Source organism: Chrysemys picta, chromosome 8, assembly GCF_011386835.1.
Source record: "Chrysemys picta bellii isolate R12L10 chromosome 8, ASM1138683v2, whole genome shotgun sequence".
In the NCBI taxonomy this organism is placed as follows: domain Eukaryota; kingdom Metazoa; phylum Chordata; order Testudines; family Emydidae; genus Chrysemys; species Chrysemys picta.
In genome coordinates this window covers 73,122,747-73,138,188 of record NC_088798.1, presented here as the reverse complement: position 1 = coordinate 73,138,188, position 15,442 = coordinate 73,122,747, and the positions used below count along the sequence as shown (strand labels likewise).

Below are 15,442 nucleotides of genomic sequence, written 5' to 3'. Positions count from 1 at the left end.
CATTCTTGGTGCACACTGGGCAGTCTCTTGCAATAGAGACACTGTCCCAAAATAGGTCTAATACTCAGACCTAGGTATCAGTGATTTCAGCTTTGCAGCCAGTAAGAAGACTCTCAATTGAGTCTAAATTAGCTCTTGTATTATACCATGGAGAAAAGAAGGATCAAATGGTGTCTAGGATCCTGAAACAGGGCACACGCCACCAACTACAGCTACTCTGTTCTCCTCCTCACCCTCTCATTGGGCTTTAGAACCCACATCCCCTGCCTAGAGAGTGCTGTTCAGTTGAGGGTGAGTCCCTCCATTGGGGTATGCCAGGTACAGTTCTGCTGCCCTTGGTTCACACAACAAGGATAACAACCCGTTATTACTCCTTTCCCAATAACAAGGAGACGGGGGTTCCAAAACCAGCCATAAGTGATCATTTGGGCAAGCAATCCTATCATGCTGAGCATGTAGGCAGGGTGGGTGTGTCCATGCAAACGAGACCAGCTTCTGAAGTCTTTTTCCACAGCTCACTACTAGATGTCATGGGGGAGCTCATCCAGACTCTGCTTACAGTTGTATTCACAGAAGGAAAAGAATTGGAATAGAATTATTTTCTATGCATTAAAATCTTATGTTAAATAATATTGTTCTTGATGTACGTTAAATTATATTATAGAGTAAGTGTTAGGGGTTGCAGTTTTAGGGTCGTCCAAAAGAACTTTATCTAGAGATTTGCTTCTAATTGGTCCTTATCCTTATTGTTTATATTTCCTAATGGAAGGCTCGATTTCTATATATGTACTTCTATACTTCTTCGTTTGTAGAATGAAAACTGCAGAATTTATGTCCCCATTTGCACTCTGCATTATTATAGAACCTTCTCCTGGAGTAAAACACTTTTATTTGCTTGGGGAATTATTATAAAAATTGCTAGTTTATCTTTCGATTCTCGTTAGTTATGACCATCAATAGCCCAATGCTTTACTTAAATAAATAAAACTTTTCACTTAGATAGCAAAATCTATCTGAAGATGCTGAACTATTTTAGAAAAATGTTAATTAAGGTTCTGATTCCGCTCCTCTCATTGACTTCAGTGATGAAGCCTGCCAAAAGCCCTGTGAGTTAAATAGGACTGTCCCCATTTGTAGGTGAGATATTCATATGGGGAAGTGAAATAAATTGCCCATGGTCATACCAGAAGTGTGTGACTAAGGAGGGGATAGAAACCTGATCTCCTACTTCCCACCATTCCTCCTTAATCACAAAGGTGCCTATCCTACTCCCTTTAAAATCAGAGAAAAAACTTACCTTGTCTTCCCTGTGAACAGAATGGGCACAAGACCATTGTGTCTTTGGGTCTCTTCTTGAAACTTGATTATTTTATTGGTCCATTAATTTAATCTTTATATGGGCATATAATGCATTTTTTCTCAAAATGCAGCATGGAAATGGGTTTACAAGATGTGGAAATAAGTATTATGTTCTTTCCTGAGCCCTAAAGTGTACTGTTATATATTGTAACTAAAATAGTAGTTCACTGAAGCTCTGCCAGCCACAGAAATATCTAATTAAACACTCCTTTTAAAACTTAATTTAAAAAATACTAGTCTTTGCTGAGAAGAAATATCAATAGCATTTTTTGTATTAAGAATGAAGTGTTATGCATACTAAATACTGGTTTGTAATAACTACTCTTCACTCAAGAAAGACTCAAGAACTACTATTCACTCCAGACTCCCTCCTTCACATATGATGGATGATTGTATCTTATTTTAAATATATTGCACTATTAATCATTTTAAAACAGACTGCCATCCCTTTGGAAGCAAAAATGTTAATCTACCCGCTCCTAGTAACAGAAACTAACTAACTTTATGGAGAGGAGGGAGCATCTTGTCAAAAGTAGGTGTAAACATTGTGTACTGCCATGGAATCTTTTTCTTGGATTTTATTTCACTCTTGAACTTGATTTGTCTGAGAATTGTTATTAATCATAACTTAATTGTAGGAAAGTATATTGTTACCTTTACCTTATTTTCTCTGATACTGCAAAAGTTGCTTGCAGATGCTAGTTTACAAGTTTTAACTTTGTTTTCCAATATTGGATTATAGAATATAAAATAATTTAAAATTGTATTTCTCAGAAAATTACCTTACATTATAGTTTTCCTGGTTCCCTTTTCTAACAAAAGACTGTGGACAATAAAAATTTGATTTAAAACAGTTGCAAAATGTAATAATTTTTATATTAATGTTCACAGAATTGCAAATTGTAAAAGAAAGAAAATAAATATAAAATAATAAGGAAGATTAAAGAAAATGTGTTTAGACATTCTCCAGATTTGGTCATGATAAGATAGGTCCCATTCCCGCCTTAAACACTAAGGATGCCGGACAGGATGGGAATTGTCTCTATTTGATAACAACATGAACATGGAATATGGGCATGATGAAGAGGACACAGACACGTCCCACATTAAAGAGGGGAGTTATTAGTCTCTCCAGGTGTTTCCTGCTTGAGATAGGAAATGACAGCTGTGCATACTTTCCTCTCAATAGGAGGAGATAGGAGTTGGTCCTAGCGTTTTCCACTTGATTGAGCCATTTTGATGTGATGTAGTCCTTAGGCATATAAAGGGCATATCTCTGTATTTCTTGTATGTCCAAAACTTTCAGTGATTTTAACTGAGAGGGACAAGGTGGGTGAGGTAGTATCTTTTATTGGACCAACTTCTGTTGGTGAAAGGGTAAGCTCTTGAGCTCAAAGGAGCTCTTCTTCAGGTCTATGGAGCTCAGTCCAACAAAAGATTACCTCACCTACCTTGTCTCTCTCATATCCTGGGCCCAGCACCATTACAACAACACTGCAGACAGTGATTTAAATGGGAGTTGTAAGCATACCAGGACTGAAGTTTCACAACATAACCCTCTGCCCCACATCAGCATGATAATAAAAGTGACCTCTAGTGACATCATCAGTGAATACAGTGCCCTCAGGTGAAAATAGTTTCTTCAGTTGTGCAGCATGTGCCAATGGTCTACTAGGTGATCTAATAACTTGTCCTGGACTATGGTTACTTGCTCTCATATCCCTTGATTCCTCTCTCATCTTGATTCTTCAACACAGGTCACCTTGGTATGGCTTGTGGCACTTAGATACCACGGTGATAGCTTTTTTTTAGAAACAGTACTATAGACAGATAGATGAAGAGATAGATCAAGAAGGTAAATGGCTAGAGTGAAGGCAGCAGAAATGGCAATCTCAGATGGACAAACTATGATAAACAGCTTAAATCTTATTCAACGGCTGTGTGGGAAATAGGATAAGGCTTCTTCACTTGTATCAGAGCATCCTCAGTGTTCTGATCAGTGGAAGTGCTCTGGGAGGAGAACAGCCTGGTAAGTGCAGGCTAGCTTCATATAGATATTGCTTTCAGACTAAGCTTGGCTTTTGTAAGAGCAGAACCATTGCTGGAGACAAGGTTGAGGGTGCAGCAATGGATGGTTTCTTTCTTTCTTTCTTTCTTTCTTTCTTTCTTTCTTTCTTTCTTTCTTTCTTTCTTTCTTTCTTTCTTTCTTTCTTTCTTTCTTTCATCTGGTGTCACTTATTCAGGTTCTAGATGTTCTCAGAGAGCATTGGGTTACTCATCTGTGAACTGGGTTCTTGTTACTCTTAGTTGATGGAGGATGGGTTCCATTATTGTTGGGTATTTTTAATGTCTCCCTTAGGTAAGGTAGGATGCTAACACCTTCTAGAAAGCAGTTGTTAGGCTTCTGGTCAGGATGCCATTGCTTGATGATGATAATCCCATTTATTATTTGCATTTGCTAATTGCCCTTTTACTGATAGATGGTGTCATGACCATGGAGTGGTTCATGACCATAAGTGCCAACCTCAGGAGAGACTTTAAAAAGCAGGGCAGACACCCCAAACTGATTGTATGTTCTATCATTATATTTCAGCAGACCAGTAATATTCATTTTCACTTGAGGTGCATTATTAATATTTTATACTACATGTAATGCTTCACTGCTAAAATAGATGCTTACAATTTTTTTATAAGAGGGTGTATTGCCCCCTGACATGGCATATTCCCCATCACCTTGTACATGTTGGTTTAATTAAAACATCTTTATTACATATTGTCATTCTGACCTTATCTTTTAGAAGGGTGTAACCGTGTCTTAGTCGGTCACAACTGAGGATGCCAAATTCAGGACTGTCAAGACTAATTCCCCACTCTAGCACTTTGAGTGCAGAAGGTGGGGGCCTGCAAGGACTCTAATAGAAGCCTGGAGTGGCAAGTATTAATTTTTAAACTCCTAAGGTTACAGCTTTTCTCTGACCTTGGATGGGTAGATGCTGCCACCACCCAAGTGCAGAACCCCTTTGATCACCCAGGAAGGCGCACTTGGGAATTCCTTCCTGTGGGGTACCCTCAAGCCCTTTCACCCCCCCCCCCGCCCCACCGGGAAAACCTGAGAAAGAAAAAAATCAGCTGTTGCCACCATCTAATTAAACAACATGTGCCTCAACCTCTTAAAACACAAAAATCCAATTCTGTTCTCAAAAGGTAAATTTTATTAATTAAAAAAAGAAGAAAATACATCCGGGAACTTATGCTTTTGCTAGATTTAAAAAACAACAACTACAAGGATTAAGCGTCAAGAATAGCTTTCTTGAGGTCCAGTTTACAAGCAAAACAAAAGCACCTGGGGTTAGCACAGAGGAGTCCACAAGCCATAAAGAAATAAAAAGAAATAAACCTAATCGCGTCTTCCTAAACATTTCCTGATCTACTTACATACCTGGGGTTTCAAATGAGTAGTTTCTAGGTATGATACTGAGGATTTTTCATACCTGGCCCCAAGCTTCTTACAGCTTAACTGCTGTCCAGTCTGCCTCTCCCCGAGAGAATAACAACAGACAGACAAAAAGGAGTCTTTGTTCAATTTTAAAAAGTTCTAGCCTTCCCATTGGCTCTTTTGGCCAGGTGCCCACTCACTTCCTTTTACCTATGCATAGCAGTGAGACTTTTTAACCCTTTACAGGTAGAGCAATTAGAGAACAGCTACTAAGAGGGATTTTATAACTACTGACTGTCTGGGTGTCAAAAGGGAGCTACTCCCCCCCTTCATTTATCACAAGGACCAGGGCCGGCTCTAGCTTTTTTGCTGCCCCAAGCAGCAAAAAAAAGCGCCGCCTCCCGAGCCCCCCAGCCGAGCGCCGCACCGCTCTCCCACCGAGCGCCGCCAGAACCCCCCCAGAGCGCCACCCCCCCCGCCAAGCGCCGGAGCCCACCCCCCCCTGCGCTGAGCACCGCCGGAACCCCCCCCCCGAGCGGCACGCCACCAGAGCCCGCCCCCCCCGCCGAGCGCTGCGCCACCAGTGCCCGCCCCCGCCCCCTGCCGAGCGCTGCCGGAACCCCCCTCCAGCGCCACACCCGCGCCGCCCCCCCCGCCGAGTGCCGGAGCCTGCTCCCCCGTGCCGAGCGCCGCCAGAACCCCCCCCCCGAGCGCCGAGCCCCGCGCTGCCCCCCCGCCGAGCGCCGCGCCGCCGGAGCCCGCCCCCGCCCCCCGCCGAGTGCCGCCGGAACGCCCCCCCGCGCCGCCAGAGCCCGCCCCCTGCCCCCCGCTGACTGCCGCACCGCTGGAGTGTCCGCCCCTCCCCGCAGAATGCCGCGCCGGGCTCCCCCCGCCGCCCCTTACCAGGTGCCGCCCCAAGCATGTGCTTGGGTACCTGGTGCCTGGAGCCAGCCCTGACAAGGACAAACTGCTGAGAAATAGGGCAGATACACCCCAAGACTGGTGGCTAATCCCCCATAAGATATACCGAACCAGCAACAAAAGTAAACTTCTGTTTCACCACACCGGCTAACAAGAAGTCAGAAAAGCAGTTTCCTTAGGCATTCCAGTCCTTGTATTACCACTGAAAACACTAGACTTATAGAGATGAGAGGTTCTTTAAAACCAATCCCTTCAAATAAAAAGTTCTTCTGATCCCAAAGGACCAGCCACACACCCAGGTCAATATATAACTTAGATCTTACCCAAAAATCATGCTGATACCAATCCTTTAGTATCTAAAATCTAAAGGTTTATTCATAAAAAGAAAGAAAGAAAGAAAGAAAGAAAGAAAGAAAGAAAGAAAGAAAGAAAGAAAGAAAGGTGAGAGTTAAAATTGGTTAAAGGAATCAAATACATACAGTAATTGCAAAGTTCTTGGTTCAGGCTTGTAGCAGTGATAGAATAAACTGCTGGATTAATTCAAGTCTCTGGTTGCTTCCAAATCACTGGAAGGTCCTCAGTCCATTGGTTAGAAATGCTCCCATTAGTATAGTCCAGAGGCTGAAGGAGGATATATGCTGAAGCAGGATAGAGGCAAAATGGAGGGGTTTCCAGGGCCATTTATATCCTCTGCCATGTGAAGGGAAACCCATTGATTTAACAAAAACCTCAGCACAGGTAGTGGAGAATCACAGGTGACCAGATAGTGTTTGGAGTCACATGGGCAAGTCACATGTTCATGCCCAATTTCGCTCAGTCATTGCAGGAAGCCATTACGTATATTCTAGACAGCATGTTTACAGGACAGTCCACTAAGTATAGATGGGCATCTCCCATGGTCCATTGTGAATTTAGTGTCCTTTTGATGGGCCACTCATTTTGAGTAGTCCCTCCAAGATGTGCTGGCTAACTACTTCATGGGCGTTACCCAGGAGCAAACATTTGAAATCCAGGTATACAGCCAATATTTATAACTTCAAATACAAAAATGACACATGCCTACAAATAGCATAATCATAACCAGCAAATCATAACCTTTTAATAGACACCTCACTTGACAACCTTTGTACAAGATTTGTTGCAAATATATAACAGTGGTTGTAACAATGATCTATATAGTCATATTTTAATCAGATAACATCACAAGGCGTCAGTGTGTTCCTGTTACTTGTAGGGAATGTTTTTGTACCATTCTTAATATCAGGATGTTCTGGTACCACTTGATATCGGGATGTGTTTGCATGAGTACTCTGTGCCTAGCACTTCTTAGGAATGTGTATATCTGCAATATAAGCCCTATTCTTGCCCGATTCTGTGAGCAGGTCCTGCCTCTTGCTCACAGCTTGTCTTTGCTTTATGTCAGTAAAGCTTCGATTACTACTTTAGCCTAGGACTCAGGCGTCATACTAGTCCTTTGATACAAGATCTTATGTCTCAGGCTCTCTTCCTACTACATAGTATAAACACTAACACATCCTTACAAGTCTAACATCTATCTTGAACAGTACTCACGTACAGGAGAACTGGTCTGGTTTCCAGTTATGAATTTGTCAGTGCTCAGTTGACGCCTACAGCCTTAGCAAGAGTCAGCACCTGGTCGATCATTGTCAAACATGGAATACTCCTGGGGGAATTCTGTGCCACTGTGAACGCGCAGAATTCATGTGTCCTGCAGAATTTTTTTCTCTGCAGAAAATGCTCTTCTGCCCAAGAAGTGCTGCCATTCCACCTTTTACCCATCAGAGGACGCTGTGGTGCAAAACCAGCCTGAATGGTGCCACAACGGCCTCTGGTGGACAAAAGGCAGAATTGCAGTTCTTCTGGGGCAGAATGTATTTTTTGTGGGGAAAAAAAATTCTATCCGTGCACAGTGGCACAGAATTTCACCAGGAGTAGAAGTTCATCACAGCACCCTGCCTGCGGAGCCAGGTTAGGACTGACAGAGTGGGGCACATGGGGTTGCTGAGGTGTGAATGTCACACACTGGGATTCAGAATAGCTAGTGGGGGGACAGAGTGGGGTGCAGACTCAGGAGCTAGTGGTGTGACAGCATTGATCCAGGGGTTGAATGGGATTGGGGGTGCAAGGCTACATGGGAACAAGGATGGGGGGCTTCAGGGACACATGGGGATGGGGGAGGAGGCTGCAGAGACCCATGGGGGTGTGGGAACAGGGACAAATGTGCCTGACTATATGGGAGAGGCTTAGTGTCAGCCAGCATCTTCATGGGGGAGACTCCCCAACTCCCTAAAAATCCTACCTCTCACCCCAAAAAAACATATTCCATATTTCTCCCAGCTGCACACAACAACCCTTCAGGTTCACTCCAGGCGCCTTTCCTCTCCCTCAGCTTCTCTGTTATCCCTGACTCCCTCAAGCCTTTGGACTGCTTCTGACAGGTGCAGGAGATTCAGTTCTGAATTTGCTCCAACCCCTCAGACAGAGACAAACACCTACAAGATCTTTATCAAGCATTCGTAAAACTACAATACTCACCTGGGGAAGTGAGGAAACAGATTGACAGAGCAAGATGGGTACCCAGAAATCACCTCCTACAGGACAGGCCCAACAAGGACAATAACAGAACACCACTGGCCATCACATACAGCCCCCAGCTAAAACCTCACCAGCGCATTATCCACGATCTACAACCTATCCTGGAAAATGAGCCCTCACTCTCACAGACCTTGGGAGGCAGGCCAGTCCTCGCTTACAGACAACCCCCCAACCTGAAGCAAATACTCACCAGCAACTACACACCACACCACAGAAACACCAACCCAGGAACCAATCCCTGTAGCAAACCTCGTTGCCTACTCTGTCCCCATATCTACTCTGGCGACACCATCAGAGGACCCAACCACATCAGCCACACCATCAAGGGCTCATTCACCTGCACATCCACTAATGTTATGTATGCCATCATGTGCCAGCAATGCCCCTCTGCCATGTACATTGGCCAAACCGGACAGTCCCTCCGCAAAAGAATAAATGGACACAAATGGGACATCAGGAATGGTAACATACATAAGCCAGTAAGTGAACACTACAATCTCCCTGGTCATTCTATTACAGATTTAAAAGTCACTATCATTGAACAAAAAAACTTCAGAAACAGACTTCAAAGAGAAACAGCAGAACTAAAATTCATTTGCAAATTCAACACCATTAATCTGGGCTTGAATAAGGACTGGGAGTGGCTGGCTCATTACAGAGGCAGCTTTTCCTCTCCTGGAATTGACACCTCCTCATCTATTATTGGGAGTGGACTACATCCATCCTGATTGAATTGGCCCTGTCAACACTGGTTCTCCACTTGCGAAGTAAATCCCTGCTCTCCATGTGTCAGTATATAATGCCTGCATCTGTAACTTTCACTCTATGCATCCGAAGAAGTGAGTTTTTTACCCATGAAAGCTTATGCCCAAATAAATCTGTTAGTCTTTAAGGTGCCACCAGACTCCTTGTTAGTTCTGTATTGTAATTTAAATGAATTACTTAAAGTTCTGTATTAATATGCATAGTAAGGAATCTATTTGTAAAAAAGAAATTACTAGAATCTTTTTTGTCTGTATTGTTACAGACATACTTGCTGACAGATATTTTGAAATAAATTACCAAAATAATTGAAATTGGCATGATTATATTGTGTTATTTTGACAAATAAAATATGAAGAATTTTAAAGTATTGTGCACGGAATTTTTAATGTTTTGGCGCAGAATGTTTAATTTTTTGGCACAGAAATCCCCCAGGAGTAATGGAACTAGTTTTTCATTCAGAGTATTATTAGACTGTGGAACTTGTCGCTACGGGATGTTGTTGAGGCCAAGAATTTAGCAAGACATAAAGACGGATTGGACTTCTAGACAGATAACAAAAATAATCAGAATAATAATAGTTAATGTTCAAAAGTTTTTGAAGGCATATAAAACCTCCAGCTTCAGGGCTTAAGACAATTTCTAAGGTTAGGGATTAAAATGAGAAATTTATGGAGGACAAATTATCCCATCTCTTCCTATTGTCTGGTTTCTTTCACTTTTCTCTGAAGCATTTGTTATTGGTCCTGTTGGAGACATGATACTGGACAGATCTGATCCAGAATTACATTTTTTATGTTCCTGTGATCCAAATTTTCTTGACCCCAATCAATATAGCTTTAGACTTGGTTATGGTAAGCATACTGTACTTATCTTGTATATCAGTCCTCTCCTGCAATGGATGAAGATCAAGTGTCCATGTTTGTTATTTTAGACAATTCTATCAGCTGCCTTTGAAAGTCTTGACAATAAGATTATTGACATGGCTGTTAACACTGGCCAGGTTGGAGAGAACTTGGATTTGATTGATTTAATTCCTTTTTCTGTGAAAGGATTTAGCATTGGATGGTTTCTTATCAGCCCAAGGGGACTCATGGATTACTATTCTTACCCTCCTTTTCCATGTGTACATGAAGCTTTTAGGGAACATAGTGAGTGAGACTGTGGGTGTCTTCAGATGGCTCAGTTGCTAGGAGTTATGATGCTTGGGTAACATTTATTTCTGTGATTCATAGATTTTAGTTTCTATAGAATAGTTTAGTCCACAGTTTCTGTGGAATCTTCAGGTGCTCCTAGAAATCTAGATAGCAATGGCTCAGAGTGGGTTTTGCCATTTATTCTTGGCCAGGAAGTCGCATCCTTTTATTTTGGATGTGGTGTTCACCACAGTAATCCATGCTTTTGTCATTTCCATATTGGATTCCTGCAAATACATTGGGTAACACCTGCAATACACCCAGAAGCATCAGCTATTGCAGAACATGGCTGCCTGCTAGATGGTGCTTCTCACAGAGTGTGCATTATACTCATTCTGCATTAATTGTATTAGTTTGCACTTTGCAGCTTAATTCTATGTGCAATTTAGGTTGTTGAATTTAGCCTATTAAGGTCTAAATATTTTGTTTCTTGGGTATCTCAGGGACTGCTTCTCTCCTCGTACAATTAGAAGTGAAATCAGATTGCCTGTCTGCTCCACTGAGATCAGCTGAGGCACCTGAACTCATAGGATCCTAATTAGAATTGGGAGGGGACTGGAAGCCAGATATTTTTCACTGTGGGGCCCCTGAATCTAGAACCTGCTGACTATTGGTGCACCAGAACGTGAGTGTATTGACCTAGATGACATACCTCATATCCTATCAATTTTCAAATATTTTTTTTGGTGAAGGAGGGCTGATGGAAGTGATTGATGGTGATGATAGTCTGAGGCCATGTCTGCACTACAATCTTATGTTGACTCAAGTTACGTGTCAACAAATACTTTGCGGTCATTAAGCAGCATACCGTTCATTTTTTCAATAGCTCTTTCTGCTGCTTCCTGTGTCTCAAAATGTACAAATCCATAACCCTTGGACCCATTTTCATCACATACTACCTTACAGGAGAGGATGTTTCCAAAAGCAGAAAATGTATCATACAAAGCTTTATTATCAATTGATTTGTCCAAGTTCTTGATGAAGATGTTTCCAACACCACTTTTGCGTAGAGATGGATCACGCTGAGACCACATGATGCGCACTGGCTTGCCTTTAATGACATCAAAGTTCATGGTATCCAAAGCTCGTTCAGCGTCGGCGGGTTGCTGGAAGTTGACATAGGCGTAGCCCAGAGACCTGCGGGTGATCATGTCCCGGCAGACGCGGATGGAGAGGATGGGCCCGGCGGGGCTGAACTTCTCATAGAGCATGGCCTCGGTGACGTCGGGGTGCAGGTCCCCCACGTACAGGGAGGCCATGGGGTAGCTGGGGGCGCTAGGGTTCATCCTGCCGCCGTCTCCAGCAGGGGAAGGGGTCACACTGACGCGAGGAGGCCGCGGCGGCCCCGGGGTCCGTGAGAGGCGAGTGGAAGATTCGAAACTTAACGGCTCCGGGAGGCGGATTCTCGGCGGGGAGGGCCCGGCTCGCTCGGGGCCGGCCTTGGCGGAGGTCTCGGCTGCTCCTGGTCTAGGCGGGGGTCAGGCTCGCTCGGTGTCTCCTCTCGGCTGTGCCGGGTCCGGGTACAGCTGCTGCAGTTAGTACTTCGCTTGCATGTGTGCATACTTGACTCCTTGTGTTGGTGGTGTGTGTACTCACTGGGTGTGCTTGTGTTGATGCAGTGTGGCACACTAGGGATAGGCATCCCACTGTGCAACTCGCCACTGTTGGGAAGTTTTGCCAATGTATGATGGGGCCAAAACAAGTCAACTCAGCGGTGACTGGGAGCATGAGGTCAACTTCTCAGTTTGCAAATGTCTCCATCCCATAAAGGTATCTATATCTCATAATTTTTGCACCTTTTTTCAAAATCCTAAAAACCTGAATGCCCTCCTCATTGTCCATTGAAGTCTTTAAACCATGATTTGAGGACTTCAGTAGCTCAGACATAGGTTAGGGGTTTGATGCAGGAGTGGGTGGGTGAGATTCTGTGGCCTGCGTTGTGCAGGAGGTCAGACTAGATGATCATAGTGGTCCCTTCTGACCTTAAAGTCTATGATTCTATGATCATCTCTGATAGAAGCATGGAGGCTGCACAGCTCTACACTATTGTCATGAGCATTGCAAGCACAGGATGCACAATCCTGTAGTATTTGCAGAGACACAGTAAGAACCAAATGACTGGGGATGATTATTCATTGGAGGACAGATTGCTGTGGAACACAGTGAGAACCAATTCCAGGTTGTTGTTGGCATTCATGGAGCAGCTGCAGATGGAATGCCACTTCTGGGGCCAAGAAACAAGCACTGACTTGTGGGATTGCATCATAATGCAGATTTGGGACATTGAGCAGTGGCAGAACTTTTGGATGCACAAGGCCACATTTCTGGATCTGTGCGCTGAGCTCACCCCAGCCCTCCAGCACATGCACACCAAAGATGCCAGGGTCAGTATGCTCCTAGTCTGTGTACTGCAATGGTGCCTGCGGAAGTTCTCACTGAGTGGCATGGGAAAGTGTCCTACCACAGAGGAAGAAATAAGGCAGCCCTCCCTAGAAACTTTGGGCAGAGGATTTCAGAGTATCTCCATGAAAATTTCATCAAGTTCTCTCAGGGGAGAGAGAGGGACATACCTGTGTAGATAAACTAATTGTTTGACAGGTCCCCCCAATCCTGCCTAACTTTGGATGGGAATGAAAAGCAGATAGCAGCCTTACTTCTCTTGGTTGTACCACTACCCCTTCTAGCACAAGTATATTAATGAAAAGCCAAATGTTGTGTCCTGCTTCTTTGGGGGTGCCATCCTTGTAATTGAAAATTTATCTACACACTTACCCAAGTTTCCTTCCCCTGCATCGAGTTCACCTGTGCTCAAATGGCTGGAATGGCTGGACTATGGTGGTGTCAAAGACAGGTCCTGGCTTGCTGTGTAGCTGGATCCCCCTGTTGCCTGTCCCCCATGCCCCTCCTCCTTTTACTTTTCCACCACCTTTTCCTCCTCACTGTACATGACAGAGGCCTGTGACTCAGGCTTTTTGGAGGTATCCCCGGTGCTGTGGTGTTGTCTCTGCTGAGTCTGGCATGCAGCTCTTTGTAAAAGCAGCAGGTCTGCAACTTGGCACGAGATCGATTGTTGGCCTCCCCAACCTTCTGGTATGCCTGCCACAGCTCCTTGGCTTTCATGTGGCACTGCTGCTGAACCCTGTCATAGACCTTCTCCTGCATCCCCTGAGCAATCTGCTCATAGATGTCAATGTTTCTATGGCTGGTTCAGAGCTGTGACTGCAGAGCCTTTTTTCCCCATGTCCCAGGTGATCCAATATCTCCTGTCTACTCCAGGCAGGAGTGCGTCTGGTGCATGTTGCTGGCATGGTCAGGTGGGCTGTTGCACTCAACAGTGGAGAGTTTGTAGGTGTGCTCACCAAGCTGGGCAGTCAGGAAACAGAATTTAAAAAATTTGCAGAGCTTTAAAGGACAGGGGAGCGATTTCGGTCTCCATGACCCCAGGCAGTGAAGTTCACAATGGTGATCAAAGCACTCAGTGTCTGGAATTGTGGGACAGCTGCTGGAGGACTGTTAGGATCAACATAAGTAAAATAGTGTCTACACACGCACTGCATTGACTTAAGTACATCATTCATGGCTCTATGCCATTCAGGGAGGTGGTGTAACAAGGTGTTTACAAGTATCAGAGGGGTAGCCGTGTTAGTTTGGATCTGTAAAAGCAGCAAAGAGTCCTGTGGCACCTTATAGACTAACAGACGTATTGGAGCATGAGCTTTCGTGGGTGAATACCCACTTCGTCAGATGCATGTAGTGGAAATTTCCAGAGGCAGGGGTAAATATGCAAGCAAGAGTGAGTCAGGCTAGAGATAACGAGGTTAGTTCAATCAGGGAGGATGAGGCCCTCTTCTAGCAGTTGAGGTGTGAGCACCAAGGGAGGAGAAACTGCTTCTGTAGTTGGCTAGTCATTCACAGTCTTTGTTTAATCCTGAGCTGATGATGTCAAATTTGCAGATGAACTGAAGCTCAGCAGTTTCTCTTTGAAGTCTGGTCCTGAAGTTTTTTTGCTGCAGGATGGCTACCTTTAAATCTGCTATTGTGTGTCCAGGGAGATTGAAATGTTCTCCTACAGGTTTTTGTATATTGCCATTCCTAATATCTGATTTGTGTCCATTTATCCTTTTATGTAGGGACTGTCCAGTGTCCAATGTACATAGCAGAGGGGCATTGCTGGCATATGATGGCATATATTACATTGGTGGACATGCAGTGAATGAACCGGTGATGGTGTAGCTGATCTGGTTAGGTCCTGTGATGGTGTCACTTTTGTAGATATGTGGGCAGAGTTGGCATCAAGGTTTGTTGCCTGGATTGGTTCCTGAGTTAGAGTTACTATGGTGCGGTGTGTAGTTACTGGTGAGAATATGCTTCAGGTTGGTGGGTTGTCTGTGGGCGAGGACTGGCCTGCCACCCAAGGCCTGTGAAAGTGAGGGATCGTTGTCCAGGATGGGTTGTAGATCACTGATGATGCGTTGGAGAGGTTTTAGCTGGGGACTGTATGTGATGGCCAGTGGTGTTCTGTTGGTTTCTTTCTTGGGCTTGTCTTGCAGGAGGAGGCTTCTGGGTACACATCTGGCTCTGTTGATCTGTTTCCTTATTTCCTCATGCGGGTATCATAGTTTTGAGAATGCTTGGTGAAGATTTTGTAGGTGTTGGTCTCTGTCTGAGGGGTTGGAGCAGATGCAGTTGTACCTCAGTGCTTGGCTGTAGACAATGTATCGTGTGGTGTGTCCAGGATGGAAGCTGGAGGCATGAAGGTAGGCGTAGCTGTGTGGGTTTTCGGTATAGGGTGGTGTTAATGTGACCATCACTTATTTGCACCATGGTGTCTAGGAAGTGGACCTCCAGTGTAGATTGGTCCAGGCTGAGATTGATGGTGGGGTGGAAGCTGTTGAAATCGTGGTGCAATTTTTCCAGAGTCTCCTTCCCATGCGTCCAGATGATGAAGATGTCATCAATGTAGCGTAGGTAGAGAAGGGGCATGAGTGGACGAGAGCTGAGGACATGTTGTTCCAGGTCAGCCATAAACATGTTGGCATATTGTGGGGCCATGCGGGTGCCCATAGTGGTGCCACTGGTCTGGAGGTATATATTGTCATCAAATTTGAAATAGTTGTGTGTGAGGATAAAGTCACAGAGTTCAGCAACCAGT

At 44.4% G+C, this 15,442-nt stretch overlaps 3 protein-coding genes across 6 annotated transcripts in view; 2 read left to right on the top strand and 1 right to left on the bottom strand.

The window, feature by feature from the left end:
• The window catches only part of LOC101941509 (protocadherin alpha-C2), a 316,181-nt gene that overhangs the window by 85,995 nt on the left and 214,744 nt on the right, over positions 1-15,442 (top strand). The gene's annotated exons all lie outside the window — the stretch shown is intronic.
• The window catches only part of LOC103306249 (protocadherin alpha-8-like), a 307,323-nt gene that overhangs the window by 77,137 nt on the left and 214,744 nt on the right, over positions 1-15,442 (top strand).
• LOC101942491 (polyadenylate-binding protein 1-like) lies at positions 11,058-11,827 on the bottom strand. Its single transcript, XM_042840751.2, has one exon. The coding sequence runs from the start codon at positions 11,574-11,576 to the stop codon at positions 11,058-11,060; it is 519 nt and encodes a 172-aa protein (XP_042696685.2). The 5' UTR covers positions 11,577-11,827.